The sequence below is a fragment of the Astatotilapia calliptera genome, chromosome 10, assembly GCF_964374335.1.
Source record: "Astatotilapia calliptera chromosome 10, fAstCal68.1, whole genome shotgun sequence".
Classification (NCBI taxonomy): domain Eukaryota; kingdom Metazoa; phylum Chordata; class Actinopteri; order Cichliformes; family Cichlidae; genus Astatotilapia; species Astatotilapia calliptera.
In genome coordinates, this window is record NC_137431.1 from 17,091,198 (window position 1) to 17,119,074 (window position 27,877).

The 27,877-nt window shown below is 39.1% G+C and overlaps 4 protein-coding genes across 7 annotated transcripts in view; 2 read left to right on the forward strand and 2 right to left on the reverse strand.

Moving 5' to 3' along the window:
- The window catches only part of mtus2a (microtubule associated tumor suppressor candidate 2a), a 45,482-nt gene extending 43,776 nt beyond the window's left edge, over nt 1-1,706 (forward strand). The window contains exons 15-16 of one of the 2 annotated variants that reach the window (XM_026181596.2): nt 21-121; nt 254-1,706. In XM_026181596.2, coding sequence (XP_026037381.2) covers nt 21-121; nt 254-686 — 534 coding nt within the window. In that variant the 3' untranslated portion in view covers nt 687-1,706. The remainder of the gene's footprint in view (nt 1-20; nt 122-253) is intronic. The other variant, XM_080307101.1, reaches the window with a different exon arrangement.
- Nucleotides 1,707-4,462: 2,756 nt separating this feature from the next.
- stoml3b (stomatin (EPB72)-like 3b) lies at nt 4,463-9,196 on the reverse strand. Its single transcript, XM_026181981.2, has 7 exons — nt 8,906-9,196; nt 6,199-6,302; nt 6,024-6,096; nt 5,861-5,943; nt 5,562-5,765; nt 5,199-5,333; nt 4,463-5,078 (listed from the first exon to the last, which is right to left on the reverse strand). Exons 1-7 carry the CDS (start codon nt 8,967-8,969, stop codon nt 4,890-4,892), a joined length of 852 nt encoding a protein of 283 aa, XP_026037766.1. The 5' UTR covers nt 8,970-9,196; the 3' UTR covers nt 4,463-4,889.
- A 1,089-nt stretch (nt 9,197-10,285) lies between these two features.
- Nucleotides 10,286-19,630, reverse strand: proser1 (proline and serine rich 1). 3 transcript variants are annotated; one of them, XM_080307102.1, is made up of 12 exons: nt 19,534-19,630; nt 18,553-18,618; nt 18,036-18,104; nt 17,225-17,319; nt 16,990-17,083; nt 16,682-16,792; nt 16,085-16,186; nt 15,808-15,886; nt 15,456-15,548; nt 13,063-14,371; nt 12,084-12,225; nt 10,286-11,972 (listed from the first exon to the last, which is right to left on the reverse strand). In XM_080307102.1, the coding sequence occupies exons 3-12, from the start codon at nt 18,099-18,101 to the stop codon at nt 11,847-11,849; spliced, it is 2,217 nt and encodes a 738-aa protein (XP_080163228.1). In that variant the 5' UTR covers nt 18,102-18,104; nt 18,553-18,618; nt 19,534-19,630; the 3' UTR covers nt 10,286-11,846. The 3 variants fall into 3 exon arrangements, with proteins under 3 accessions (XP_080163228.1, XP_026037821.2, XP_026037822.2); XM_026182036.2 differs by lacking the exon at nt 19,534-19,630 and adding an exon at nt 18,706-19,096; XM_026182037.2 differs by lacking the exons at nt 15,456-15,548; nt 19,534-19,630 and adding an exon at nt 18,706-19,096.
- vps36 (vacuolar protein sorting 36 homolog) lies at nt 19,543-26,563 on the forward strand. Its single transcript, XM_026182040.2, has 14 exons — nt 19,543-19,677; nt 19,883-19,951; nt 20,048-20,118; nt 21,236-21,350; nt 21,447-21,536; nt 22,121-22,207; nt 22,793-22,825; nt 23,002-23,079; nt 23,313-23,447; nt 23,592-23,657; nt 23,754-23,818; nt 24,208-24,292; nt 25,963-26,039; nt 26,185-26,563. Exons 1-14 carry the CDS (start codon nt 19,582-19,584, stop codon nt 26,264-26,266), a joined length of 1,149 nt encoding a protein of 382 aa, XP_026037825.1. The 5' UTR covers nt 19,543-19,581; the 3' UTR covers nt 26,267-26,563.
- Nucleotides 26,564-27,877: the final 1,314 nt, after the last annotated feature.

Consider the following 27,877-nt stretch of genomic DNA (forward strand, 5'->3'; position numbering starts at 1 on the left):
GGTTGTTTTCTGCTTTTGAGCAGGCCCAAAAGAACGTGTTCCTCGAGGAAAAAGTGCAGGTTCTGCAACAGCAGAATGAAGATCTTAAAGCTCGCATTGAAAAGAACCTAGCCCTGTCCAGGTAAGAGGCATCATCATTAACATTAATGCTCAGCATTCACTACTTCATGCCTACCTCTCCTGTAGGTACATCCAGAGTCAACCTTTGAGGTGAAAGTTAACTTTACCTCCCTTTTTGTCTTTTTCCCTGCAGACAACTGTCTGAGGAGAACGCAAACCTCCACGAGTCCGTTGAGAAGGAGAGCACTGAGAAGAAGCGCCTGAGTCGGAACAACGAGGAGTTGCTGTGGCGTCTCCAGACCAGCCCTCTCGTGTCTCCAGCGTCCTCCCCACTCCACCGCTCCTTCTCTACCTCACCACTTCCCTCATCCCCATTATTTTCCTCTTCACCTGTAGCAGGGTGTGACTCCCCCACTCACTGCCATGGCTGTCCTCAGCAGGCCCAGTACTCCTCTCCCTCCCACAGAGCTGCTGCTACCAATCAGAATCTCTCACCGGGACCAGCCACACCCACACACAGGGCAGTAACTAATCAGAATTACTCACCCACCCATGTCACACCCACGCACAGGGCATCACGCAGTCGCTGTAATTCAAATACTTCTCTCAGCTCTTTGCAGAGATAAGTTCTTTCCCTTCTCAATTTTCTCTTCTGACTCATTTGACCTTTATTTTATTTTCTCTTTCCCAACCTTCAGTTTGTTGTTTTTTGCAAGCCTGTGGTTTCCAGTCATCACAGCATAAACTGGACAGACTGTACACTCAGTGCTAAAGCAATGAGGTTACACAGTCCTGTACTTTTATCAGGCTCTACAGCTGTTGGTGTCCATCATATGAAAGTATCATCATACACAGAAACACAATGTGGATACATACTGTGATAATGACAGCAAGCTCCTTTTTCCCAGCCCACACTTTTACTGAAATAGTCTTGACTTGTAGGTTGTAGATAATGTATGATAGCGGCACAAACGGTGCTGTAAACTTCCCCTGCATGGGTAGTTGTGAGTCCTGCACAGTACATAGTACAACAGTGCACATTTACAGATGGAAAGTAGCACACTGCTGGCACTACAGCACATACTCTGGGGTGGTACGAACACAAATATATCAACTATGTAAAATAAGCTATAATTTCTAATTGGGATTAGTTTCCCATGCTTTCATGAAATCATGAATTAATGTTTCTCCTTTTTTGGATTGTATCTCTAAAAAAATCCCTAACAAAGCGCCTTAAACTGGGTCCTGCAACCTCACCAGCAGAGAACGACCAATGTTTTATTTATAAAGGACTTTGGATAAAGAATTGGTTTGTATATTAAAAAAAACACCTAAAAGTCATGTTTCTTACCTTCCTCAAACTGTATTTAAAATTTTGTAATTACTTAATTTTAGCTGACAGATTTACTTGGAACCCCAGCCATTTTTATCAGCAAAACACAAAGAACTTATGTCTTTTAAAACCTTGCCAGGTCTTCCTACACATGAGCTACTCTTCACTTCTGGGATCCCTCAGGTCAACTTGCAAAAACTATGTCTGCCATTTTGGATTTACCTCAGTGGGAATGTGCCGTCTGTTGTGTCTCTAGCTCAACGGCAACGTCAACAAAAATCACACAGCTACCGCGGAGCTCAAAGCTAAGGGGGGAAAACCTAGCACAGGAATCACTGTTTTAAATGTTGTGGATTTCTTTATAAAGAAACGTTTCTATCTAATTTATTACATGTGTTTTGCTACTTAGCAAGCATGTACTGTGAAAGTCTTCCAGTTTTAACATGGAACTTATTATTGCTGTGATTTGTCTATTTATTAAGCTCGAGGTGTGAAGAAGATAAATGGCGTTAGTTACTTATAAAATATCACCTACAGGTCACAAGTCGAACGTGATGTACCTGAGGAGAAAGCGGATATACTGCATATTATGTGACTGGTTGTCTTCACACATGCAGTTTTTTGCAAAAGTTTTGCACCTCTGAGGAGACTGCAAAGTTTTTGAAGTGAAACCCTTTTGTTCAGACCCTAATGCCCAGATTCTTGTTTCATTAACTTTAAAACTTTGCAGCATGCACAAAATCTATCTTACTATTTAATAGCTAGCTAACTTTTAAAGCATCAAAGCTTTGTTAACTTAACAGACCTTAAAGATTTTTATAAGACAACATGCTGTAAAGAATGTAATTTGCCCACTGATGCACAAACTTCTGCAGAAAACTGTACATTGATGGTGTCGTATGGTAAAATATAGTATCTATAAGCTATGTAAATTTTCAAAAACGAACCCTCCGTTTACCTCTTCGTGGTGTAGTACAGTAACGTAGTCCTTTCTCGGTCTGTTAACTTCTTCAGATATTCTTCTGGTTTGTTTATCTGAACAACACTTTTTATTCTTTGATTATCATGTTGTTGCGAGCTACGCTGGATTTCCGGTGTGCGAGAATATATTGTTCAGGGAGTTGTTTTCTAAAATTAGATTAGAAATCCTTTCTTTTTTATATAAATATAGAGAGAGCTTCTCAACACAGCATTATACATTTCCAAGATATTCCCCAAGATCATTTTTCATTTATATCAAATACAACAGAGAAACCAACAACTGATATATACAAATGAGAAATATTTTATAGCACACAGTATGTTATACCTGCCTCCTGTACTGTACTCTTCAGATTAACTTCCCCTCAGGGTCTTAATCTCTCGTCCAGCTTCGAACAAGCCAAGATCAAATTTGTGTACAGTATAATCTCAGATTTACTCACAAATAAACAACAACAACAACAACAACAACAACAAAGCTAAAAAAGTCCAGATATGTTAAAAAGGGGTCACTGTAAATACATCAGGCCCAGGAGAAAAGATGAAGTTGGCAGCGCTAATGGGAGCATGAGTTAGATTTAGAAGCTGATCAAATATTGTTAATAGTTTAATAGATGCATGAAAGGGGGGAATAGGGCTGCGTCGGGGGGCACCAATTCTTAACATTTCTAAAACCGCCCCTGGTTTCATCTTCTGTTCACTTACAGATGAAAATGTTACCAGCATGTAAAATATATGGCGTTTCTGAGTTACCAGTTTTTCATTACCTTTAACTAAAGTTGTATTTGCTATACCAGCACTTTTGACAGTCCTGAAAAGAAAGAAAGAAATAGAAGCGGGATTCTTTTCATGGATCTTTTTTTTTGTATGAGACGTACACAGGGTTAACTGTTCTTAAACGAGCAAATGTTGGCGTTGAAAAGGGGGGGGAAAAAAGTATCTCAATTGTGACTGATTTTGTACCTATACTAACAGTTTTTGAGAATGTCAAAAAGAACATGCCAGTCAGAAAGTCACTGTGTTTTCAGTTTTTTTAGGACCACAATTCACCGACACTGAAAGATTCTTTAGGTTTCTCCTAAAAAGTTATTTAAGCTGCAAAAAACTACAGTCAACATGGATGCAACAAAACTACTGTTTACAAGTGACAGCGCAAAGTTACCAGTGTCGTATTTAATGAATATTTCACCACTGAATGGACTTTCATTTCTAAACAATAAACTGGTATTGTAGTGACCCTGCAATGTGTCCTGTGGACATCTTACTATGTGCTGAATGTCAAAAACCTAACTACTGCGTTTTAGGGTTTTTTTTTTCCTTTTTTACAATTTGTTCATGTGATTTTGTTTAATATACAAGGACCTTTTGTCTGACGACTATGTAGCAGCCATTTAACATGTAGCACTTGGCTGAGCCTCCCCGTAATACACGAGTAATTTATTCCATTTATTAGGGGGCAAAATGCCCATTTTAATATTTAAATGCTGTCGTAGCAAATGTTTGTCGACTTTCAGCTCTTAAATTTGAATTTGTGTGTGTAAACTATACAAAGACTCATTTTGGAACTGGTAGAGGAACAAGGTTTACAGAATATTGTTTGTTCTGGCACTGATTGTACGTTTGAATGTAAATACATTTACAACATGAGCTGTGTCTTAGTGCACCAACAGAGTAATAGAAGCATGTTTTTTGTTTTGTTTTTCTTTTCTGTCTTTGCTGTTTTATCGCTCTCCCTTTCTCTTATTTAACCTCTCAGCATTTGTGATTGTCAAAAATGTAACTGTAGCGTAGGAGACCTAGAAAATGAAGAATGAAATAGTTCATCAATGTAATGTGATGCACAGTATGTTGATGCCTTTGATTTGTTCTTTTTGGGGGAGAGCAGAGTATTAAAATGTTTAAGAAAAGTGAGGGAAATCCTTGTGTTCATTTTAGTAGTACTAACGTGTGTTTAGCTGCTGTATATTCAGAGCTAGTTTAATAGTTCAAAGCCCTGACTTACTTTTTGTCATCACTTGTCTTTTCTTCAAACAACAATCTTCTCATCTTTTAAGACGCCACGAAATAATTCTCTACACAAGATGTTACTTCTTTTTATATTACTTTTATTTTTGGAAATGAAAGAATCTTTTGGTAGTTAACAAATAAATTCAAAAGAGAAATAACAATCTGTTAAGCGATGAGAATATAAACTATAAAGAATGTTACAAACACAATAATTACAAAGCAGCAAAAGCTTTGTTCATTTACGGAAATATAAGAAAACATTCAGTCATTCGTGCACTGTATAATGAATTGCAGACAACTTACTGGAAAAGTTTATCAGAATATTGTTCTAGACAAATAACAACAGGTTTAGTCAAGTCACACCTTGAAGTAAACATGAAGATTTTCTGTGATTACTGTTTGGCATTCGCAACAGCTTTTTGTTTTTTTATGCACATATATGCAAATCAGTCGTTTGATTCAAGCTTCACGATGAGCAACAAGCTGAGGCGTCATCAAGCCGGCGACCTCACTTCCTCATGAAGTGGGAAATGACATCCATGGGCAGGGGGAAGATAATGGTGGAGTTCTTCTCTGCTGCGATGGTGTTGAGAGTCTGGAGGTAGCGAAGCTGAAGGGCTGAGGGAGACTCGGCAATCACAAGGGAAGCCTCTTTCAGGGCCCGGGATGCATTCATCTCACCCTCTGCTGCGATCACCTGTGCGTGGATCAAAACAGAGTGAGTAATCAGGAAATGCAAAATAAGTCATTTAAAAGTCAAAAGCGTGAAATGAATAATGCACTTCTAGGAAGTATTTCATGTGCGACATTTCCAGACCTTAGCCCTGGCCTCTCGCGCAGCCTCGGCCTCAGCGGCCATGGCCCTCTGCAGCTGAACCGGCAGCTTCACGTCTTTTATCTCCACACGCTCCACCTTGATCCCCCAGTTGTCTGTGGCTTCATCCAAGTTAGACTGGAAAAGTCAAGAAGAAGAGATGATCACAGCTACAGCTTACAGTGTAAATACAGAGTATGTTTGGGAAACAGAGCAGATACTACGCACATCCGAGTCTTTTTTTAGGTATTAGAAATATGATGCCAAAAATAAAATGGAACTGGGTTTTTCATATTCAGATTCATCTAAAGGGGATTTTCTGGCTTCTGAAAAACCTCTAAAAACCACATCACACACGTTTTATACCTGCATGCTGTGAGCGATGCCCTCGCGGTCAGACAAGACTTCAGCCAGGTTCTTGGTTCCCAGGACATTTCTAAGGGTGGTTTGTGCCAGCAGACGGGTGGAAAAGTCAGCATTGCTAACATTGGCCACAGATGCGATGGGGTCACTGACGCGGAAGTAGACCACGCCATCTACGCTAACTGTAACTGAATCTTTGGTCAGGATCTATAAAAGAAATACATATACCAGCATGATGAGTCATTTTATAATGCTGCAAGGGGGCAATTTTACATCATTTTGTTGTTCGTCTACAATCCTACCTCTTGTGGTGGGATGTCAAATGAAATGGTTCGCAGATCCACTTTCACAAAGGAGTCAGTGCATGGCAAAACAAAGAAAATTCCTGTGGACAAAATAAATAAAGTAAATACAAATTCTTTTGTCTAAGAACCCAACAAATGTGCAAACCCTGAGCGTTTCTACCTGGTCCTTTAGGCTTCCTGTCTGTGATGCGGCCCAGTCGGAAGATGACAGCTCGCTCATACTCCTGAACGATCTGCAAGACCAAAAACACAAGCTGAGTTCATGTTCACAGCAGCAAAGGAAACTGTGGTTTCAGCTCCTCAGCCCACTGTGCTTATTTAGTTATCTCGCTCACCTTCAGACAAAACCAGATCGTTATGGGGAAGAGCAGAACTGTGAACAGGCCAGCGAGTATAACTATGATCCAGCCGCATGCTCCCAAAGACCCTGTGCGTTCGGCTAAAGAGAGAGAAAAACAGTGTTTGGCACACTTTGACACCCATACGTGGATGGAGAAGAAAGTTACCTTGTCATAAGTATTAGCTTTAATCACGCTTACATAGAAAATTGGTTCTGATTCGGTGAGGTACACAAAGATCTTCTTCAAGCTCTCAAGCTTCAGCTGCTAAAAGATCAACAAACTATTCAAAAGTGGATTACGTGCCGACAATTGTAATTAATATTTTCCCACAGTTCATAATGGTCTTATTGTTGGACTGCTCCTCACATTTCCAGCTTATCTTAAATGTTGGGTATAAACAAAAGGTCCGTGTCAACCATTAAAATAAATATTTTCTTTGTTATTGTGATACCTATCTGTGTATATTTCCTCAGATTTCCATCCTAGAGCAAACACAGATACACAGAGAGCTAAACTGTTAGCGTACACATGAAAACACTCTCCCATGCTCTGTGCACACACTGAAATATTTACTCACGCAATACAATCTTGGGATTTCTGCTTTGTTTGTGAAAAGAAGCCATTAAAAACAGAGAAGGGTCAGTGTATTCCAGACTCATGGTGTACAGTCTTTCTCTGCGGTTTTGTGACGTGGCCATTAAACAATGATGTTTAACTTTATGTTGGATTATTAAGCAGCATTAGGGAAATGTTGTAATGTTGAAGCGTAAGTCTCAGCTTCACGGCTAATTTATCTGCTTATTTTATACGTGAGCTGGTTTTCATTGGGAATAATAAAAATAAAATGAGCGCCTGGAATTGTAACAAGGCAAAAAAAAAACTTATCTGAGACATATAAGTACAGAATGTCCCAGATGACTAACCTGCTTAAATTTATTGTGGATCCCTTTGGAACTGGAGGTGAGATCTTTTGGCTTTCTGTATCTACCACACAGGACACCTGAGGGACGGCTTTTAACCCTCATCTGCCAAGTAGGCCGCCACACAATGCAAAAGTGCGTGGGTGGAAACCAGAGCGCAGGCACGGGTAAATAAGAAGGCCTGTTTACACAGTTGTAATTCATATTTTCCTTCAGACAATTACACTCACACTCAGTTTTCCATCCTACAGTTTACACAAATGTTTAGTCATGCAATATCATCTCCTTTAAAAAAAATTAATTTGGGAGAGGTGCTATGTGTAATAGGGTTTACCTCTAATAACAGCATTTGAGCCTCTTTATATGGTTTACAATAAAAGCATTACAAAATGACTCCAATGTGAATCACTAAACAGGGCTACTATAGGATGATCTTAAGTATACTTTAATATAAAGTTGAGAGATGACCTTTATTTTGCTATTATGCTCTGTGGTATCTTTTCTGTGGTAAAAAAAAAAAAAAAAAGAAGAAGAAGAAAGAAAGGTGTTGTTTATGCCTTCAAACAAGAGGACATAGATCAGCAACAGGAAACAGCTTCCTGTGGTTTGAATGTGTTGCTGTGAGACTGAGACCACTGTACTGAAGTCTGCAGGCGTTTCAATCCACCTTGCAAACCCACCTCAGATGTTTCATATGTTCTATGGCTATTATTGGGCGACCGTGGCTCAGGGGGTTGGGAATCGCATCTGTAACCGGAAGGTCGCCGGTTCGATCCCAGGGCTCTCTGTCCTGGTCGTTGTGTCCCTGGGCAAGACACTTTACCCTACTTGCCTACGGGTCTTGGCCAGAGGGGCGATGGCGCGATATGGCAGCCTCGCTTCTGTCAGTCTACCCCAGTGCAGCTGTGGCTACAACTGTAGCTTGCCTCCACCAGTGTGTGAATGTGAGAGTGAATGAATAGTGGTATTGTAAAGTGCTTTGGGTGCCTTGAAAAGCGCTATATAAATCCAATCCATTATTATTTAGAAGTTATATATTTTAAAAATAATACAAGATGATCATGTTATTTCAATCACAGCTTTCATTGTGCCTGTTTTTAATATCTGTATATTTCATTTTAGAGAAAAAATAATAAGCATACTTGCATACTTTTAGTTGAGTTGTAGAAACTTAGCTAAGACATTTAAGGAAATCTTAGCTGTCTCAGTACACTAACCGATCTCTGCACCCAGGTAATATTTTACCTACGTCAAAAATAGAAATGCTGCCCGCACAGCTATCCGTTTGGCATTATCTTGTCCGACAGGCTGGTGATAATAAAAACAATGGGGTAAAAAGTGATATGGAAACAACCCCTTATCAACGCCCACATAAAGGACATTTCCATACATGCGAACATGACAGCGCTTCCTTTTCACCAGTGCACACACACATAAAAAAAGTCACATGCTTTGGGACTGTTTGTCTTGGTGGCATGTGATTTCTGTCACTATGACGATAGAGTCAAACTATAACCCTAGTCTGTTTAGCTGCTTTCCATCTCCACACCGACTATACAGATATAAAACTGATACTAAAATGACTCACAGAACAAGGATGATATTTTACATGTAATTGTTGGCCAACAATAACACTGTGCCTTGTTGGAGAAGGATATAACTCTGTTCTCGAATGAAGTAGTAGTAGTAATAGTAATAGCTTACTTAGCACAGCCAGTAACAGGATATCGAACCCTAAAAACACGAAGTAATAATAATAATGATATTGAAAGTCAGCTTACATATCAAGTCCTCTTTGCTCATTCCTCTCCTCTTCTGGCTTTCCATCTGGTCTTCCATTTCCATATGCTGGTAAAACTGAGAGTGGTTAGTAGGAAGTGCGTTTAGAGAGAGTTTGTTGAAGTGTGCCTGAACTGGAGCAAGTGCGCCTTTTAAAGAAGCCCTGCTGCAATACAATGTGGCTCAAGGTGTAGGCGTGGCTCTGATTCAGGGTCAATCATCGCCACAGTAACAGAGTACTATCATCATGATTCTTCCAGGCAAATGGATAATCTTAGAGGCTGTAAAATTCTAGATAGCACGTGCAAAAAAAGAAAAGAAGAAGAAAATCAAAAACCACGTGACATGTATGAACCACATGGGAAACAGTACAGTATATCGATATATTTATTACTATAAACTTTTATTTCTGCTGTGATGTTTACATAAAAAAACCGTATTATAATTTTGTATTTTCATTATTTTTTATTTCTTAATGCTTTAAGTTTAACACTAAAGATCTTCGGGTTTTATTTCATTTTAAGATAGACGGATAGATAGCAAAGAAACAAATCATTTAAATCAAATAAGATACAATTTGTGTTCACGATTAAAATGTAATTTATAGTAAGATGTAAGCTGGAAATAATATAATTAAGCTATAATTACATTTTAATAATTTCCCCACCATGCTTCTGTCAAATAGAAATGCATTCCTTTGTTTCCCTTACTACTAGAATGAGGAACCAGTTAAAGCCTGATGTTGAAAGCAGATTTTGTGAAATGTTGCAAAGTACACTTCACGTTACACACAAAAATGTCACTCCATAACATTGCCCACGACCTGAACAGTACAGTGTACGTACGATGTAAAATGTAATTCAATTTACTTATGCTGTACTTTTACTATGTAGGGGAAAATCAGCCAGCCAGCTTTACTGCTGAGGATCCATTGGAGCAATAACCCTTTTTACTTCTGTAATTCCCTAGAAAATTAAATACATGTATACAGGTTTAGATGAATAATCCTAATTGCACTGACTGAAAAAGTGTTTAATAGTTTTACAAAAAAGCTAAACTGTACAAAACAAAAATCACAAAAAGTTTTTTTATATATAATTAGCAAACATATTCTGATCAAAGAACTCAAATGGAAAAATTTTTTCCATGACTAATTGACACATGACTTTGTGTGTTGAGCAATAGCGACGCTTGTGATAAGCTTTGCATATGGTGGGGTAAGTGGAACGTACGCAGGTTGTAAAACCATTCAAATCAAGGTTAGGAACCAAAGTGGATATTAAATAGATGCAGTCATTTAGGATTTGTAGTTAAGTGAATCTTCAAAATTGAGTTGATGTATACGTGTAGCTTTATGGTTAAAATAAACTTTGTTTCCATTATTTTGTCCAGCTCCAGTATTTTTATTCAAGAGATGTTGACAGTAATGGCATCACATAGACTACAGATACAGTAACCAGCAGTTCACTGGAAACATTTTTTTAAAAAGGGCAAAAAATAAAATAAAAACTGTGTAGCATACAAAACATCTATTACTCAAGACAAAGGTCATTGTCATTGAGATAATCCCAGTAGAATAGAAAACTCCTAAGGAGCAAAGAGGGGCAAAAGTACAGCTTTCAATCTGTTAAACTACAGAATATAATAAAAAAAAAGTGACAATGTCAAAAAAAAAATGCCTGCATACCCTTATTCTGGATAAATGTTGTAGTAGCAGTCACAGCAGTGTCACATATGAGAAATAAACTTTGTAAACATGAGAATCACAGAAAATTGCAGTCACAAATATGTTCACTGAAAAGAAAAGAATGAAAAAAAAAACCAAACAAAAAACACACTTGTGTAGAGCTGCCAAATGCAAGTTTTTGTATGTACTACAAACTAACCCCTGACACAGCACATTCATTTGTAGTTTGCATACTTTAGTATGTGCCCCTGCTATGCTTTGTGAGGTTTTTCCTATTTATTCTTTACGAAAGCCTTCTCCAAATGAAGTTTAGAAGTGCTGGAAACACTCAATTTGAAACTGAGATGTAGACAGAGTCCTTACAATGATCTGCACTTCAGCTACAAAAGCATCAAGAATCTCCGTGCACTCCCAGCAACTGAGGTGGTGGCAATGTCCCAGCATTAGCAGAAAAAAAAGAAGTTGTTTCCATCGCTAAAATTACAGAATCGGATCTGTCTGCCCCTTTTCTACACGCTGTGCTCACAGTAACTTTAATTTAATGCAGCTTAACTGTAAATAAAACTGTTCTCATTTACCTATTTTTGTGTTACATAACTGAACAAACAAGAATTGGTGAAGCACCCCCTCGTTACCAATTTAAAACAGCCCAAAGTGTACTGCTAAAAACCTGATGTTTTTAGAAGAAAAAAAAAACTGAGACAAACTTAACATTTTCACATGTTAAAGAAGACCACTGTGCTGTAAATTTTTAGATTAGAAATTAGCATAATGGGGACATCATCAAAAAAAAAAATCATGTTACAATACTATATCTTATGCCTGTCAATCTATTTCATTAGCATTTCATTTGCTCTGTAATTGGAAATGAGATACTACTGTGGCTCAGGACTGAGGTCAATTTATTACATAATGTTATGTGGACTTTTCTAATACTCTATAATTCATTATTCATTTATAAATGTTCTAAGTTTGATTAAAAACAGGCAAGTCAGGCTAATAATGAAATCACTCACAGTCTACCTGTCAAACTAACAACTTTCACAATTAATATTTACAACGCTTCACTATTACAATTATGCCTTTTCCCCCACAGACTATTTGACCCATTTCACTCCTGTTCCAACATACACAGTGATTAACTGTCATGTGCTCATCTGGGGTTCAAGGACAAATAGAAATTGTATCACCTGCTAAGAGGTGTGGCAGGAGTCAATGTTACTTTTTTACTCAATGTTTCACAACTATTGTAGGTTTCACGGCCAGCCCAACGGTTGGTGCAGCCCCGATTGGATAGGGAACGTGTGTCCTGGGCCTGCAGGGTAGTTGGTGAAGCTGTTAGGTTGAGTAGTGAAGTTCTCCAAAGCAGAAGGGGGATGAGGCTGGAACAAGATAAGAAAATCAGTGTTTACAACAACATAATATTCAGTTCTTTTTGTTTTTTTAAAACTTGGTCAGAACATTTGTGTGTGTGTGGTTTTGTGCGCATTTACCTGCAGCAGGGCAGACTGCACAGCTGGGTTGTGGAGGCCACTGAGTGCAGCGGGGGAGGCAGAGGGAGAGAAGCCTGGCACTTGGAACGACAGTAAGCCAGGAAACCCGCTACTGCCTGGAGGCTGGAGTCCACCGCTCAACCTGGAATATGCGCATGCATGGTCTTAAAAATGGCACATAATAAACAATAACACCACCTGCATGTTATCTGTCCTTTTTTTAATGTGTACACGAGCTGACATTTAAAAACAGCTGACAAAAAGTCCATGTACTGCTGTACAGCTGAGCCGTTGCCATGCAACCAGCGAAGACTCTCTAAGTCTGTGTGCATGGTGTTAGTATCCAGCCAATTCTAAGACTACTTTTCATAAGAATGTAAGAATTATACTAGCAACATAAAGGCAGCTTATGATATGACACTTGTCATGTGTGTGCATATTATTATACTTGTTGTTACTAAATAATGTGGTGGCTCATTTAATTCCTCCTACAAGACAGTTTGTCCCTTTCGAGTTCAACAAAAGGAAACCTTCTGCTTGCATTACTTGTTCAAGGAAAACATATCACACTACATATGACGGAGTAAACAGTTGAGCAATGCTGCTGAAGGACTATTTGAGACATCACAAAAAAAAGTCTAATGCTTGCACTCCATGTGCTCCTTGCACTATCTAAATGAACTGTTCGGTTATCAGACAATAACAAAGTGGAAAGTAGTTATGATTTACGATGCCCTTTTTTCCAGCTATTTTATAAGCTACTGGAAATCTGTGTCACATGGTGTCATCGTGTCCAAATTCTTAATGCAGTCTACTTTTCCCTTTCATTACTACAATACATGAATACTATAACAGGTAAGCGTTTGGCGTTCAAACTCAGTTTAATATCAGGAAGTCAATGCTGTATTGTCACACATAGAGCAGATTATGGCACACACAGCCCAGTTTCTGTATACTGGCTAGTAAAGAGGACACATACCCAGGCTGGAAATTGGAGCTGAAGGCAGACGCAAAGCCTGGTAAAACTGGTGAAGATGATGGAACGCCGACTGCTGCTGCTGCTGCCGCCGCCGCCGCCTGCAGTGGTGCCACTGATGCCACTGTAGATGGAGTGGCCCCTGGTAGTCCAATAAATGAAGTTAAAACAGGGCTCCCAGCACCATGCCCCCCTGCCACACCAAGTCCAGGGAAGGCAGTTGGGCTAGCCCCAGGTGGAAGGCCTGGGAATATAGAGGGAGCAGAGGTGAGGCCTAGACCAAAAGGAGAGGCTGCACTCGGAGGAGCATTTGGAGCCAAGCCAGAGTAGATGGTTGTTGGTGGGTGGTTAGAAATCTTGGTAGTTGGGGACATTGTTGGCATGGATGAGGGGACAGTTGAAGGAGGCAGAGATGAAGAAAGGGAGGGAAAAGGTGACAGGCCCGGGTAATGAGAGGGTGCATTGCTGGAAGACAGCGCTTGTAGGCCAGTGAGACCAACAGGACTAGGGAGAGAGACTTGAGGAGAACCTGAAGGGTGTGAGAGGCCGTAGGGACGTGCTAGAGCAGCCTGTGCAGAGCTTGGTGTGCCAGAGCGAGAGGTACCCTTGAAGGCAGAGGGTACAGGGCTATTACTGCCACTGCTACTACCCGCACTGTGTCTGTTCAAGGCTCCAGCCACAACTGCCTGAGCCTGTGCAGAATGAGCAGGGGAAGGTTTAGGACTGGGACCTGGGGTGGAACAGCTCGGAATTACTGGCGTGGAGCGTCCAGGGGGAAGAGACTGCGGTCCAGATGGGGTGTAACTTCGGATCACTGACCCAGAAGAGTTACCTGCTTGTGGGTGTATGCCAGGGAAGGGTGATCCTGACTGGTGTTCTGTGGACTGAGAATAAACCTTCTGCTGACTGGAGTTCGTCTGAGACAGGGACTCTGGGGCACTGCGTGAAGTAGCAGGGGTGCCTGGTCGGGAAATTGCGTGGAAAGGGGAGAAGCCCCCACTGCCAGGGACAGGAGTTCCACAAGGTGTGCCTGATGGGGTGTGCGCTTTAATGACAGATGAGGGTGTAGGTGTAGCATGACCAGTGGGAGTCTGTGGTCCTGCTTTGATTACAGATGGGGATGGAGCAGGTGAGGGAGAGGGGGCGTTGAGGTTGTGAGAGGGCACCATTCCTGGGAAAACTGGCGTGATGGGGGTAGTGGGAGGAGCAGGAGAGGCCTGGTTTGGGACTGGTGTGGACCCATGAGGAATGAGGAGGGGCCCGCTGTTAATTCCAGGTGTGGTGTTCTGTGGATTGCCTGGTTTATTGTAACCTGTAAAGAAGGAGATTATAGTTAGCTAAATGTGCGAACTAATGACTACTATTATCTGACATGCATGGACTTAAATCGAAAAAATGTTGCATTTTATTTATTTTTTAAATGGTTTTTTTTAGTAATACTGTTTACAAACATGTTTTACTCCAGGATGGAGGCAGGAACGCCCAGCAAAGAGCCAATAAACTTGCATATAGAGCATTCATACATGCAGCTCATTAAATTGAAATTTAAAACAATTTTCAAGATCAAAATATGTCTTCTTTTTACCTTTGGGGAAAGGTTTACATAACACACTGGGACATGCTAAAATTGTTTTTATCTGAACATTCTGGCTACAATAAATCTTTGCATTTAAGATCACAAATCTCCCCAAAGGCCTTCAAAAGATGTATTTCAATTGTGAAAAGTGATAAGACGCTGCATTTGGAAAACAAGTCATCCCAAGCGATGCGTGTTAAATGCCAGCACAAAGCATGAATCCAGAAAGAAAACGAGTGACATTAGTTTGAAGTTATTCCCAGGCTAGTCAACCCAAATCCCAACCCCACAAGTGATCAAAAACATACATCTACACTGACTGACCAGAAAACCAAAATATCTACAAGAGAAAAAAAAAAAAAAAACAGTAGAAAAATCACTGATTTGTTTTTACTGAAACTACTTCTCATTTGTCTGGTACATGTGCTGGGTGCTTTGTAGTGTTGTACTGTGCTACTGCATCACTTGCACTGAAAGGTAATTTGGTACTTTTTCAGTTTAGTCCTCCACATTTATTACAAGAAGAATTATCAAGTTAAATGTATCCGAAATACTGTAATACTGGAAGTGGATGGGAAAAACGACAATAAAATGTTCTCCGACTAATCTAAATGGACGATTTTAATTAAAATCACAGTGGACTTTATTTCTGGTCACTCAGTGTTCCCAAGAGAAGTGGGAAAGACATCTTTACCTGATAAAGCCATTAAACTGGAGAAGCACAGGTAAGCAGCATGCCAGTGTGTTAGGCAGCAAGCTTCAACGAGTGTCTATTTGCTCTCACACTCACACGTACATGGTTGCTGTCATTGGATCATACCTGCTACTTTGTGGGTGGAGTTGTAGGGGGGTGGGGGTACGTTGGCTGTTATAACCCCTCCCATAGAAACAAGGCCTGCGTTGTTGTATGCACCTAAGCAGCAGTTGTAAATATTAAGCGTGTCCACCACACATTCATACACATAAAAGAATCACACACCCCACTACTTACTGCACCCAAACCAATCCCAGATGGCAATAAGAAAACATGGTTAAGTGCACCTCTTTAGGCATCAGTATTAATTGAATTGTCTCGGAGCTTGGTATCCACCTTTTCAATAACTGATAGGTTGTATAGGGAAATGCAAAGGAAACCAGAGGTGGGAGTGTGTTGCTTCTGTGGTGTTTCTTACTTGGTGCAATGGTGGCGTGGGGTCGGCACGGTGGTATTGGGTAAGGAACAGGTCGATGAGGATTGTATGTTGAGGGGAACTTGAAAAAAGGATCACAAAGATATAAAACACTTAGGTGATCAGCAAGTTCTGTATAACTGGAATACATAAAGTCAGAATGTGAGGAAGAATCAAGGAAAATAAGAAAAAACATCCTTTGTATGATCAATGGTTAACAAGTGAAGCAAATTATTTTTTTATACCATCATTATAGTCTGTGTTTGACGTTCATGCTTACAGGTTTGAATGGTCCTATAATTCGGGAAGCAATTCCTTTCCCCTCCATATTGTTAGAGGTGTCTTCTTTCTTCTCGCCTTCCTTTTTTACTGGTGGGTTTCCCTGTTACCATAAAACAAAATTATATTATTTCAAATGACTAGGCCCATTTAAAACAGATAAGGACATCCAGAAATGCACCATTTTGTTGTCTGTGAAGGTTCTCAGTCATCCAGGTCATCGTAGTCAAAGGAGCTTGCAAAGAAAAGCGTCTGGACTTCTTTAAGTTGCTAGAAGACGTTTCACCTCTCATCCGAGAAGCTTCTTCAGTTCTAAGGTCAAATGGTGGGGAGTCCCAGATTTAAACCCAGTGGGAGTATCCTCCCAAAGAGGGACAAAAGGACCCCTTGATGATCCTCTAATTGGCTCATGTGATTCTAGCAACTTAAAGAATTCCAGACGCTTTTCTTTGCAAGCTCCTTTGAGCACCATTTTGTTGTTTACAATTTAAATAAAAAAAATCAATTTTTATTTCCAATGTAATGTAATGCAATGTTAGTTGTATGTAAAGTCTGTTAGTTCAGAACTTGGGTATCCTTCAACAAACCTCATACTTACAGGAAATGACCCAGTGACCAAGCTGGGTTTGCCTTTAGGATATGGATTTCCTGGTATTATTCCACAGGAGGAGATCATTGCTATGGGAGCCTTGCAGCCAACCTTACAGACCTAATAAGAGAGAAATATTATTATTTTAAAGGTTGTATGTGTGTGTGTGTACATTAAAATATGCAAACTAATGGAAAATAACACAATAGCACTCTTAGTTTAAAAGTTTATCTTAGTTTTTTATTACATTAATTACTTCTTCCTAAACAACAGACAACAGTTTATCATCTCCTTATTTTTTTAAAAGTTAAACTTGCCTGTTCCAGGATCCTGCGGGCACGCTTCTTCTCAGACAAGTGTATACGAAAGAGATCCTCCACTGGCCGATAATTCTGAGCATCTGAAATGTTTCTGAATGGGAAGAGTAATATTTAAAGGGATAACAGTTAGTCAACAATTGTACAAATCACTAAGATTTAAACGCAACATCTGAGTTACAGTGTTTAAAATGAGTTGTTTAACCTACTGGACACATTTGTAAAATGTACTCACAAGGCTATCAGTTCCAAGACAATCAGTCTGTCTTTTGAGAACGTGAAGCAGTTCAAGATATTTGCGACTTCTGTTGTGGGGATTGCAACCATTTTCTAAAGGCAACAGATTAGAAAGCATATTTGAGGAACAAAGAGGTTTCAACTTCACTTAAACAAACACATTTTCTAAGTTCATAGTATTTGCTGCACTTGTTTATATTAATCACAGATACATCTGTGATACAGATTACAAACAATTATGAAAGTGTATAAAAATACCATAGTTTGACTATTGCTACAGTTCAATTCTGTGACCAGCTATTTATGTAAATATTACTTTGACACATACCACCCACGTTGCTGTAGACTAAGCACACCCCCCTATGGCAATGGCTCTCCCCAACGACAGGGGCCTCCCCCAGTAGGACAATGCACCGTTAAACCCCAAAAAACAAATGCTCAGGAACAACTCAAAGAGCATGACAAAGATTTGCTGACATTGACCTGGCCTTCAAACTTCCATGATCCCAAACAAACATCAGGAAGATTTGTAGGAACAACCCTGATCCACAGAGGCCCCACCCCGAAACCATCAGGACCAAACGAATCCGCTGTCCCTGTACACAACAGGAAACCCCCAGAGGTCCCGTGTCCATGTCCCTAAGGTTCAGAGCCATTTTGCTGGTGGAAGGTTGACCTACACAATATTAGGCAGGTAGTCTTAATTTCTTTAACGTTGTAGTTGATTATCTCACACAATATAAATAGAGAAAATAAAACTGGGGCCCCAATCGAACAAATAAATAAAAATAAATCAGTGGTTTACTTACATGCTGCAGAGCTTTAACAGCTTTGATCTGTGGTTCAGCCCATGAGAAATACTTCAATATTTCCATCACCTGTGGATTTTTCAGGACAGTATTAGTGCAGAAGCAGAAGCATTAAAAAAGTGTTTATGTGTGTGTATGTATGTGTATGTATATATATATATATATATATATATATATATATATATATATATATATATATATATATATATATATATATATGTGTGTGTGTGTGTGTGTGTGTGTGTGTGTGTGTGTGTGTGTGTGTGTGTGTGTGTGTTTTTATCCTGAAATATGAGTTCTTTGCAATCATCCTCTTTTTTAATAAATAATCATACAATTCATCTTGTAACAACTGTAAACAAACGATCATGCAACACGGGTTATACAGTGAGTAATCTATGATTCGAGGTATCGTTTTGCTTTGTGATTGATTAATCTAATCTTAATTAATCTAATCTTTTATCACATGAGGATAGCTGGGGCTATTAAATATGGAGGAAGCTTGTAAAACATTTACCTGTTTACTGGAGAAATAGCCATGCACCTGCTCAATGGCTCTGATGCGCTGATCGGTCAAGACGCACTACAGAAACAGGATGACGAGAGAGCAAGCTAGAAGCTTAAGCGATTCCAAAATAAATAAGATATTTTGACATTAGCCGCTTCTTACCTTTCTTATCTCATCCAATACAATGTCAAATGATTTCTTATCCATGTTTGTTGACTTAAACAAACGCTAGACTCTTTAACAATGAATACTACCAAAAAGCTGAACTTAAATAAACAGACTGATTATGATACAGCAGATTAAGTCAAATGATGTCAAATTCATTCAGATGACTTTTATTTTGATGACCAAAGTTACTCACTTATACTATTAATTCGTCGAAATTTAAAGCAATAAATATTCGCAGCATACTACTTAAAAATTGCATGATCGTTACATACAATACAACAATGACTTCCAAAGAAGAGGAGCAGTCTGCAGAGCAGAACCCGTCTGTACCAGATTTGCCCGCAGCTAACAACAAGCTAGCGGGCTACAGCTAACTCGACTCGGAGGACAGCGCAACTAGAGAAACGACTAGACACCCGGAAACAAATATTTGCAGGTGTTTTCATTCAATCATCGTTACATTTTTTGATGATCTATTAAATAGGAGTGAAAAAATGTCAAAATATATATTTTAAAATCTCAAATTAACCCGGGAAGATAGCAGTCCTGCTAGCTCCTGACAGCTGGCGCTGTGAACGTCAACACTGAAAGGACCCCTTAGAGGTAGCTAGTTTAAAAAATACAGCGTGTAGCAAAAGTGTTAGAGAAAAAATATCAAAGCTACAGTTAACTGGGGTAACATCACCAATGAAGAGAGTTAATGTATAAACAATATATTTGTGAGTTCAGTTGACTTTAGCTTATATTATAATATCTATTTTGGTTTTTGTCGCAGGCGAATTTTGAACAGCATACAGGAAGAAAACATAGGATGAGTCTTACCGGAGAAGAAGTGAAGTGCGACCTGAATTGTTCTTGCTTTTCTTAAAAATGGACCGGTTTTCGTGGTCAAATGGGCTCCTAGAAATAAACGAAACTTTAGTGATCCAGCAGCGAGGTGTCAGACTGTATGACGGTGATGATAAGGTATCGTTTTGCTTTGTGATTTAACAGCCTGGTCCAACAACGCGGTGGCTAAAACTTACACCATATTACTGTTACAAAAACCATATATGTCAGATGCTGATGAAGAGTTGTTGCTTTATGTGGTTGCATGTGTACCGTGGGGAGTGTTTGTAGCTCGGAAAGCTGCGCAAGTAAGTAACGTCAAGTCTTTCGTGTCATTGTACAGGCTAAGCTGGATCTCGGAGTTACCTTGCTGAGCACCCATCGTTTAATCTGGAGGGATATCAAAAATCATGTAAGGGAGCATTAAACACACCCTAACTACCCACCTTGTGTGCCAGCTGGTGCCTATTGCTGATATGATGGCTCCTTTTGCCTTTGCTGTCTCCAGGAATGCTGCATCGCCATGCCCCTGTCACAGATCATCTTCTTTGAGGAGCAGGCTGCAGGAATAGGAAAGAGGTAAACACTGCTGAATACATTTTTTTTTCAGCACACTGCAATGGTCAACAAAGACAGTTAAAAATTATCAGGAATGCACTTAAATCATTGTGAATATCAGTCCTAATGTTTACTTATTCAATAGTCTATTGTGTGCATCATGTCAATTTTGTACATAAATAGTGTGATAAAGAGCAAAAGGTCTAAATTATTTAGGATAGACAACTGCCAAATTATTATAAATAGCATCTGTGTTGCCCCTTACTGATTCAGTAAAAGGACTAGATGTTACAATCCCTGATAATGCATTGCTTTAAATGGAGAGAATCTTGAGGGATGGCTGTTATTAGTAAAGGCAGCCCAGAAACTTTACCAGCGGCACACATCTAGTGTGCCTCAACTTTTGGTCTTTTACACCAGCTAATCTGCCATTTTTTTCTTCATTGGTTTGGTTTAGAAATTAGAGATCTGATCTATCTTATCATATTAAAATTTGGGACACATCGTCAGTAGTAAACTTTTGGATTCATCAGGCGTTTCGGCTATTATCACTAGACACCCTCATCCAAGGAGGCCATGCCAGGGTTGATCAGGCTACAGAGTGTGTCACTGCTTTATGTTAAAATTGTTATTTCTCTTCTTCTTTCTGCTGTTTAGTTTTCTACAGTTTATTTTTCTGTCTATTCACTGCAACTTAGAAATAATATGTACCTCTTTAATATTTATGGAGCCTCACTTCTTCAAAGGGACAGAGAGAAGTAAGACAAAAGGGACAAGATAGGAGAGCTAACTAGGCTCCATTGCTACTAAATATGTAGTGAAAACAAAGATCAAAACATGATGATCTCACTAGTTGTACTTTGAAAGAGGCAAGCATCACTCTTACATCAATAGATGTGGTAACAGCTACAGAATAAAAAAGTATGGGGAGAGTAAACTAATAAATCCTGTAAGGAGCAATTGATGGGGACTCCCTTCAAGAAACTTAAAGAAGACCAGAAGCTTTTCTTTCCAAGCTCCTTAGACTACAATGACCTGGATGACGGAGAACCTTCACAGAGAACATATAAATACACTAACTTAAATTTAGTACAAGAAAATATGTATCTCCTAACTACTGGTTTTTCTTATTCTTAAGTGCAAAAATAGTGATCCACCTGCATCCAGTACCTGCCAACAAGGAGCCAGGTCCATACCAATACAGCAAGTACTCTTACATCAAGCTATCCTTTAAGGAACATGGGCAGATTGAGGTAGTGATTCAACTTCCTCATTTTCACTTTTTGTACTGCTTTTTTTTTTGATGACTTGGAACTGACATGGCTCTGTTTTGTTGTTTTTCCTTGCAGTTTTACAGGAGGCTCACTGAAGAGATGACCAAGAAAAGGTGGGAGAATACACCAGTTTCACAGCCCATTCCCACAGGAACTGGATCTCAGGTTAGAAACAAAAGAGCACACCGTGTTTCCTCACTGATAACCATCTGTCCTTTGTGCTCTGTTATGTTTATGGGGATTTGTAGGTGTAGGTGGCACATTGTTTTCACTCACCAGCGTATAAACGCAACTTCCATGTACCGTAACAGTTCAGTATATGATAAAATGAAGCTTGGAGTCACTGTCAGTGTAAGATATGTTCCACATGATGGCAGCGTAGGCACTTAATTCTTGTACCTTTCAGTTTTTAACAATTAGTAAGAATTACTGCCTGACATTTAGATTTTTCCAACGTTTTTTTTTAAGTATCAATATGCATCAAATTAGATTTAATGTTTCACAGAAATTAGTGCAAGAAGTCATTCCACTTGCATTAGGTCATGTGTCTCCAAAAAGTACATTACTTCATTTTTTGTTGAACAGGATAATGGTCAGTAAAATTAACGTATGTACTATAACAACTGCTGACCACAAAGAGTTCCCTCCTGGATTTCTTTTGTTTGTTTTTGTCCTTCCTTGTCCTTTGAGACAAGTTGCCCGTGTTTAACTTGATTATGTGTGTTTTCTTTTCCTTTGTGGTCATGTAGGCAGGAAAGACACGTGCAGTTGGGATTGTTGGCATTGAGAGGAAGATCGAGGAGAAGAGGAAAGAAACAGACAAAAACATTTCTGAGGTAATGGGAAAAATAAAGAGTGAGAAATGGGCCAGAACTGGAATTATGGTATACTCTCTCTGATGCAGAGTTATGGATAAAATCCATCGCCATCTCCTTGAAACCCTTAGCTGAGGTCTTGTATTTAACCAAAGTCATTTTGACTAAATTAACTGTAAATATATTTTAAAATAAATATGGTTTGGATTTGGACTTTTTTTTTTTTTTTACATTTTTTATTAGTTTTTTCTTCTGTAAAAACTTGTCAACATTGGACGTTATTGCAAAGCAAGATGACCACAGCCACTGTGACACTCTGGAAGGCAACTGGAAAGTTGTTTATATAACTTCTATTGAATACATTATATGATATATCAGTATTTAAAAATACTAATTTAATCCAAATGACAGATACAAATACATGGCAAGTATAGCTTTTACAAAAATGGGGTTTAAAGTTAGGAAGTATGTTTTATATCCAGCTACAGGGGTGGGGGGTTTGCTGTGGAATGACATTTAAATTATATCTGCAGCCAGGAAGTTTTGTGGTTTATTTTATTGTCAACAATTTTGAAAGCCATTACTCATTCAGTCTCTGCTTTTCAGGCCTTTGAGGACCTCAGTAAGCTGATGGTGAAGGTAAGGAAGCTCTCATTTCATGTTTACATGTTTCTATAGTTGCTGAGTTATAACAGAATTAGGGAAGCTTTAAGTTATCCACTGACAAATGTGTAAATTTATATAATCATAAATAGCAGAGCTGTGTAAAACTCATTTCCTTAGTGGGATTTTCTTCATGATTCTCTTCCTAACAGGCCAAAGAGATGGTGGAGCTCTCCAGATCTATAGCCAACAAGATCAAAGACAAGCAGGGAGACATAACAGAAGATGAGGTAAAGAGTTTCCTGATGTGATGAGACAGAAACATGAAGGATAATATCTGTACCTTCAAGTCACTGTACTGTAATCCTCCTCACATCTTATTGAATCACACAAATCGCACAAATTTAACACAACACATGTTTTATTGCATGATACGGTTACCTTAGCGTTTTAGAAAATTGTGACTCTAAAATAACTTTTTTAGCAGCTTGTTTTTTATTTATTCTTGTGTTTTATTCAATAGACAATACGGTTTAAGGCATACCTCTTGAGCATGGGTATCGCTAACCCTGTTACCAGAGAAACACATGGATCCGGTACACATTATCACCTGCAACTGGCTAAGCAACTGGGGGATATGCTGCAGGCCCCTCTGGAGGTGGGTGTGATTTTTATTTTTTGGGGGGTGGGGGGTGAAACAGGAAAAAAGAGATACCTTTTATATTTACTTACTTGCTTTTATTTTATTCTCTTCATGATCCTCTTTCTCTCACGTTCTTTCTCCCACTCCCCACTCTCACAGGAACGTGGAGGTATGATGGCTCTTACAGAGGTGTACTGTCTCGTCAATCGTGCTAGAGGGATGGAGGTAATTCTTCGAAAATGCACACATAACTGTAACACAACATTGTACTTCCACACTACACACAAACATCTTTGGTTATTTTTTTTCCTCTTTCCACAGCTGTTATCTCCAGAAGATTTGGTGAATGCGTGTAAAATGTTTGAGTCATTGAAGCTCCCGTTGAGGTGAGTTTGTGTTGCATTTGTCTTTGTATTCCGTTTTAAATTAGGTGTGCACTAAATTAATTTGAATAGAGACAGGCTATGTTACTATAGTGCTAGGTTGGTGCCCACTTCACAAAGGCCAGGCTCTTCCTGCCAGGCTTCCTGTTGATTGAAGGGCTGTCCAGGCCTCCGCAGCTGTCATTTCCTGTTACTTCTCAGTTTCAGAAAAAAAAACAAAAAACTGGCTTGTTTTACTGTTTGCGTACAAAGTTGATCCCAGCACTACAAGCTAGTTGCCATATTTTAACTGTCTATAATATTTAATAAAACAGCCTAAAACCCTAAAACTGGTCTCTATTCCTTCCATGCACACTTAACCCCTTTTTTCTCATATCTCATCTTGTGTGTAGGTTGCGTGTGTTTGATAGCGGAGTGATGGTGGTCCAGCTGCAGTCTCACAGTGAAGAGGAAATGATAGCTTCAGCACTGGACAATGTAAGCTTTAACTGTTACAATCATAATACAGTCTGTGACGTTATCATGCTTTAGGGTGACTAAACATCACATTCCACTACTTATCAAAATGAACTAAATAATTTAAAGGTGCTGTGAATAGGAATGTAAAGCAATTTACATGTAACAACCTTTTATTTGCTCAAAACAGTATGTTGGCTGGCATCTTTTTAAAGGACTCGGGGCATGATTTTGTCATGAAAAGGAAGAGGTTAGCAAAGAAAAAACTGGGATAATCAAGGAAATAAAGAAAGTAGACAGGCGTATTGGGAGCATATGGCAATGAGAGAGGTGGCAAAGGAAAAGACTTATAGTAGGTTCTATGTGAAGCCGGACACAAAGGAAGGGGAAAAGGACTTGTATATATTTGCTAGACAGAGAGGCCAAGCTGGAAAGGATGTGCAGCAGGTTAGGGTAAGTAAGGATAGAGATGGAAAATGTGCTAAAAAGCGAAGAGAGTGTGCTAAGATGGAAGGAGCTGATGAATGTAGAAAATCAGAAGGAGGGGAGAATGGATGAAGGACAGCTGGTGAATCAGAAAGCAAAAATTAGCATGCATGGTGCTTTACATAGTGGGTCTAACCCTTAACTGTTCTGTGTAGTCCTGATGGAGAATTATAGAGAAAATCAGAAGGACTGTGTGTGGCTGTAGAGAAAGCATATGATGGGCTGCCTAGATAAGAACTGTAGTTCTGTATAAGGGCATTAGAGGAGAGGTTGAGATGGAGCCAGATGAGCTGTTGTGGCGATATTGGTGATATTGGCTATTTGCTGATCTATCAGGGTCAGCATTTATAATGGCTGATAATTGATTTATTTATTTATTTTTAACTAAAGACGAGACAAAAGACACACTATTCAAACATGTTATGAGTGTTGAGCTTGCACAGTTCGTTCACCGGAGAGCGTTCTGCGATGTATGTTTGGAACCACAAACACAACAAACAGCTGATCGGCCCAGAATTGGGCAAACAAGTAAATTAATAACTACAGATAACAAATGTTAGGGAAATCTGTTTATGTTTTGAGTGTCTGACAGAATAATTAAAAAAACTGGACAGTATATCAGATTTTTAAATGATCAAATATCGGTATTGGTATTGGTCTAAAAACTCTGATATTGGTTAGACTCTACTCAGTTCCTCCCTTTATTGCCACACTGCAAGCTAGTGTAAAACACTGGCTAGAGTAAGCTTAAAAACTCAGTCCACTAATGTCAGCAAATGATCTTCTCCCAGCACAGCATAGCCTTTAACATGAACTCTTTGTTATAGCACAAAAATGTATAATTCTATATATATCCCTACCAACTTCAGGGAAATTACTGCAAGTTGTCTAACCTTGTTATTGCTAGGAAAATACTAAATGGCTAAGTTGGCTACTCCTTTAAATGACTTCACTAGGTAATCTAATCTATGATACTGATTTATGGGTTGCATTAAACTAAGCTGATTTTGGTCAACAGAGAGTTATTTCAACACAGAAAAAAAGGTGAATAAGTAGCAATTGCTTTCTTCTAACCAAGAACAATCTGTGCAGTACAGACACTGCTCCAACAAGTGTGAACAAGCGTTCAACTACACGTTTTCTGAAGGTTAAGAGAAAACCGATACATTTATAACCAATTCTGTATCTCTTCCTGTCATGGACAGGTGTCAGAGAAAGGCTCCTTGACTGCAGAGGAGTTTGCAAAGCTCTTGGGTCTCTCTGTTCTTCTGTCAAAAGAGCGGTAAGTTAGTCATGTCAGTCAGTTTTACTTTATCGTCATGGTGTAGAAGTGTGAAATACTTGTCTGTGTCTCATATTTTATAGTTCTTTGTTGCTGCAGTTTGTCATGTTGTAATTTATTTGCCTTCTTCACTCCCCATGTCCAGGTTGTTGCTGGCTGAGAAGATGGGCCACCTTTGTAGAGATGACTCTGTTGAGGGTTTAAGATTCTACCCAAACCTATTTTAACCTGTTTACAATTAAAGTGGAATATATTAACAGATGATTTCTTTAAAAAAAAAAAACTATATCAGCTGACCTCTACAGGTGCTGTACTTTTCATACATGCTGTATGTATCCAATGTATGTATCCATTTGGTGTTCTGATTATAATAGAGCACTGTGAATCCACCTATAGATATGTTTTTATCTAGAACTACGAGCGATACTGGACTGTTTTCAAAATGTTTCAAGCTTCAGGTCCACTCTCGTTGGTAGAGTGACCATCGGGTGTGTTTGGTAATAAATGCTTTTTGGAAAACGGCACTTTATGTTTTATACTTTGTTTTCATTCACAATGTACTCATTCTGGAAAAGTCGGGTATACCTATTCAATGCAACCAAAGCATTCTGTTATGAAAAATACCATCGCTAATGACATTTTCCAGAGTAAAATATATAATAAGTGGTTAGGGACTGTAGCGTTCCCTGCTGACATAGATGCCCAGGTTTCAATTAATCCAAATGACCTGCTCCACATTGCATCTTTTGTTGGTCATTTAATTTAGTCCATCAACATCAGTTCCTGTCCCTTTCCCAGCAAACGCTCCTGTGAGTGTAATAGCTTTGGGTAAATTCAAGACCAGACAAGACAGACTAAAATGCGTCTCCTGTCAATCCAGTTTACAGAGTGCATGTGAGTAATACTCAGTCCCAGTTCAGAGGAAAGTTGTGCTAGACAAATACCAGAGTGTGTGTTTTGAAGGCAAAACTGAAAGTTAAGCACGTGATCAACTGGCACAACAAATCTTTCAAAACAATACTTTATCATATTCACCCACAGTTACCATATAGCAAGTAACTACATATGAATGAGGAGCCTATGGCAACAAGTAGTGTTAGAATGGTGCTTCTGTTGTCACCATAAAGTATTTTAACAAACAGAATAGAAAAGTTCATTGTTCCCATTGTGAACATGAACGTTTCATCTCCAGAGAGGTTTCCTGTTCTGTGTGGACTCTCGCCAGAGGAAGAATGAAGGTCTGCAGAGTTGATTAGATTACCCTGCCATGTGGCCCGCTTATTGATAGATGAATTCAACTAGTTCAGGAAGTCTCGAGAGCCGAGCCGAGCCGAGCCGAGGCAGGTCTGATTCTCATAATTGGGGATGCATGCACAATATTTAGGTTAGGTGAACATTTTACCGCACGACATGAGTCCAGTTGCTCTTACAATGAGATTGACTACGGCTTTCTGCATAATTTATGATTTGGTGTGCTTTTATTTTATTTTATTTTATTTTATTTTTAACTCTAATTGGTTAATCATAGAAAAACGACATATATAGTTTACTATACAATACTGATTAAAACGTTAGATTTTTTTTCTCACACTGTCACATAAAGTATTGAACTACAGATCCCTATGTTGAATTTCACATATTTTTCCTGCGGCACTGCCATCTTAAATGTTTTGATGATCCGGGCGCCTGTTAAAACTGATATCGATCTTTGGAATGATAGACTTAATGCAATGCGATCCTTTAACTGCCAGAGCAGGAAATGTATCTTTCATTTGTGCCTTTTTTCATCTAGCATGAAATTTCCCAGAGCTAAAGCACGTTAGAACCAGTTCCACTTC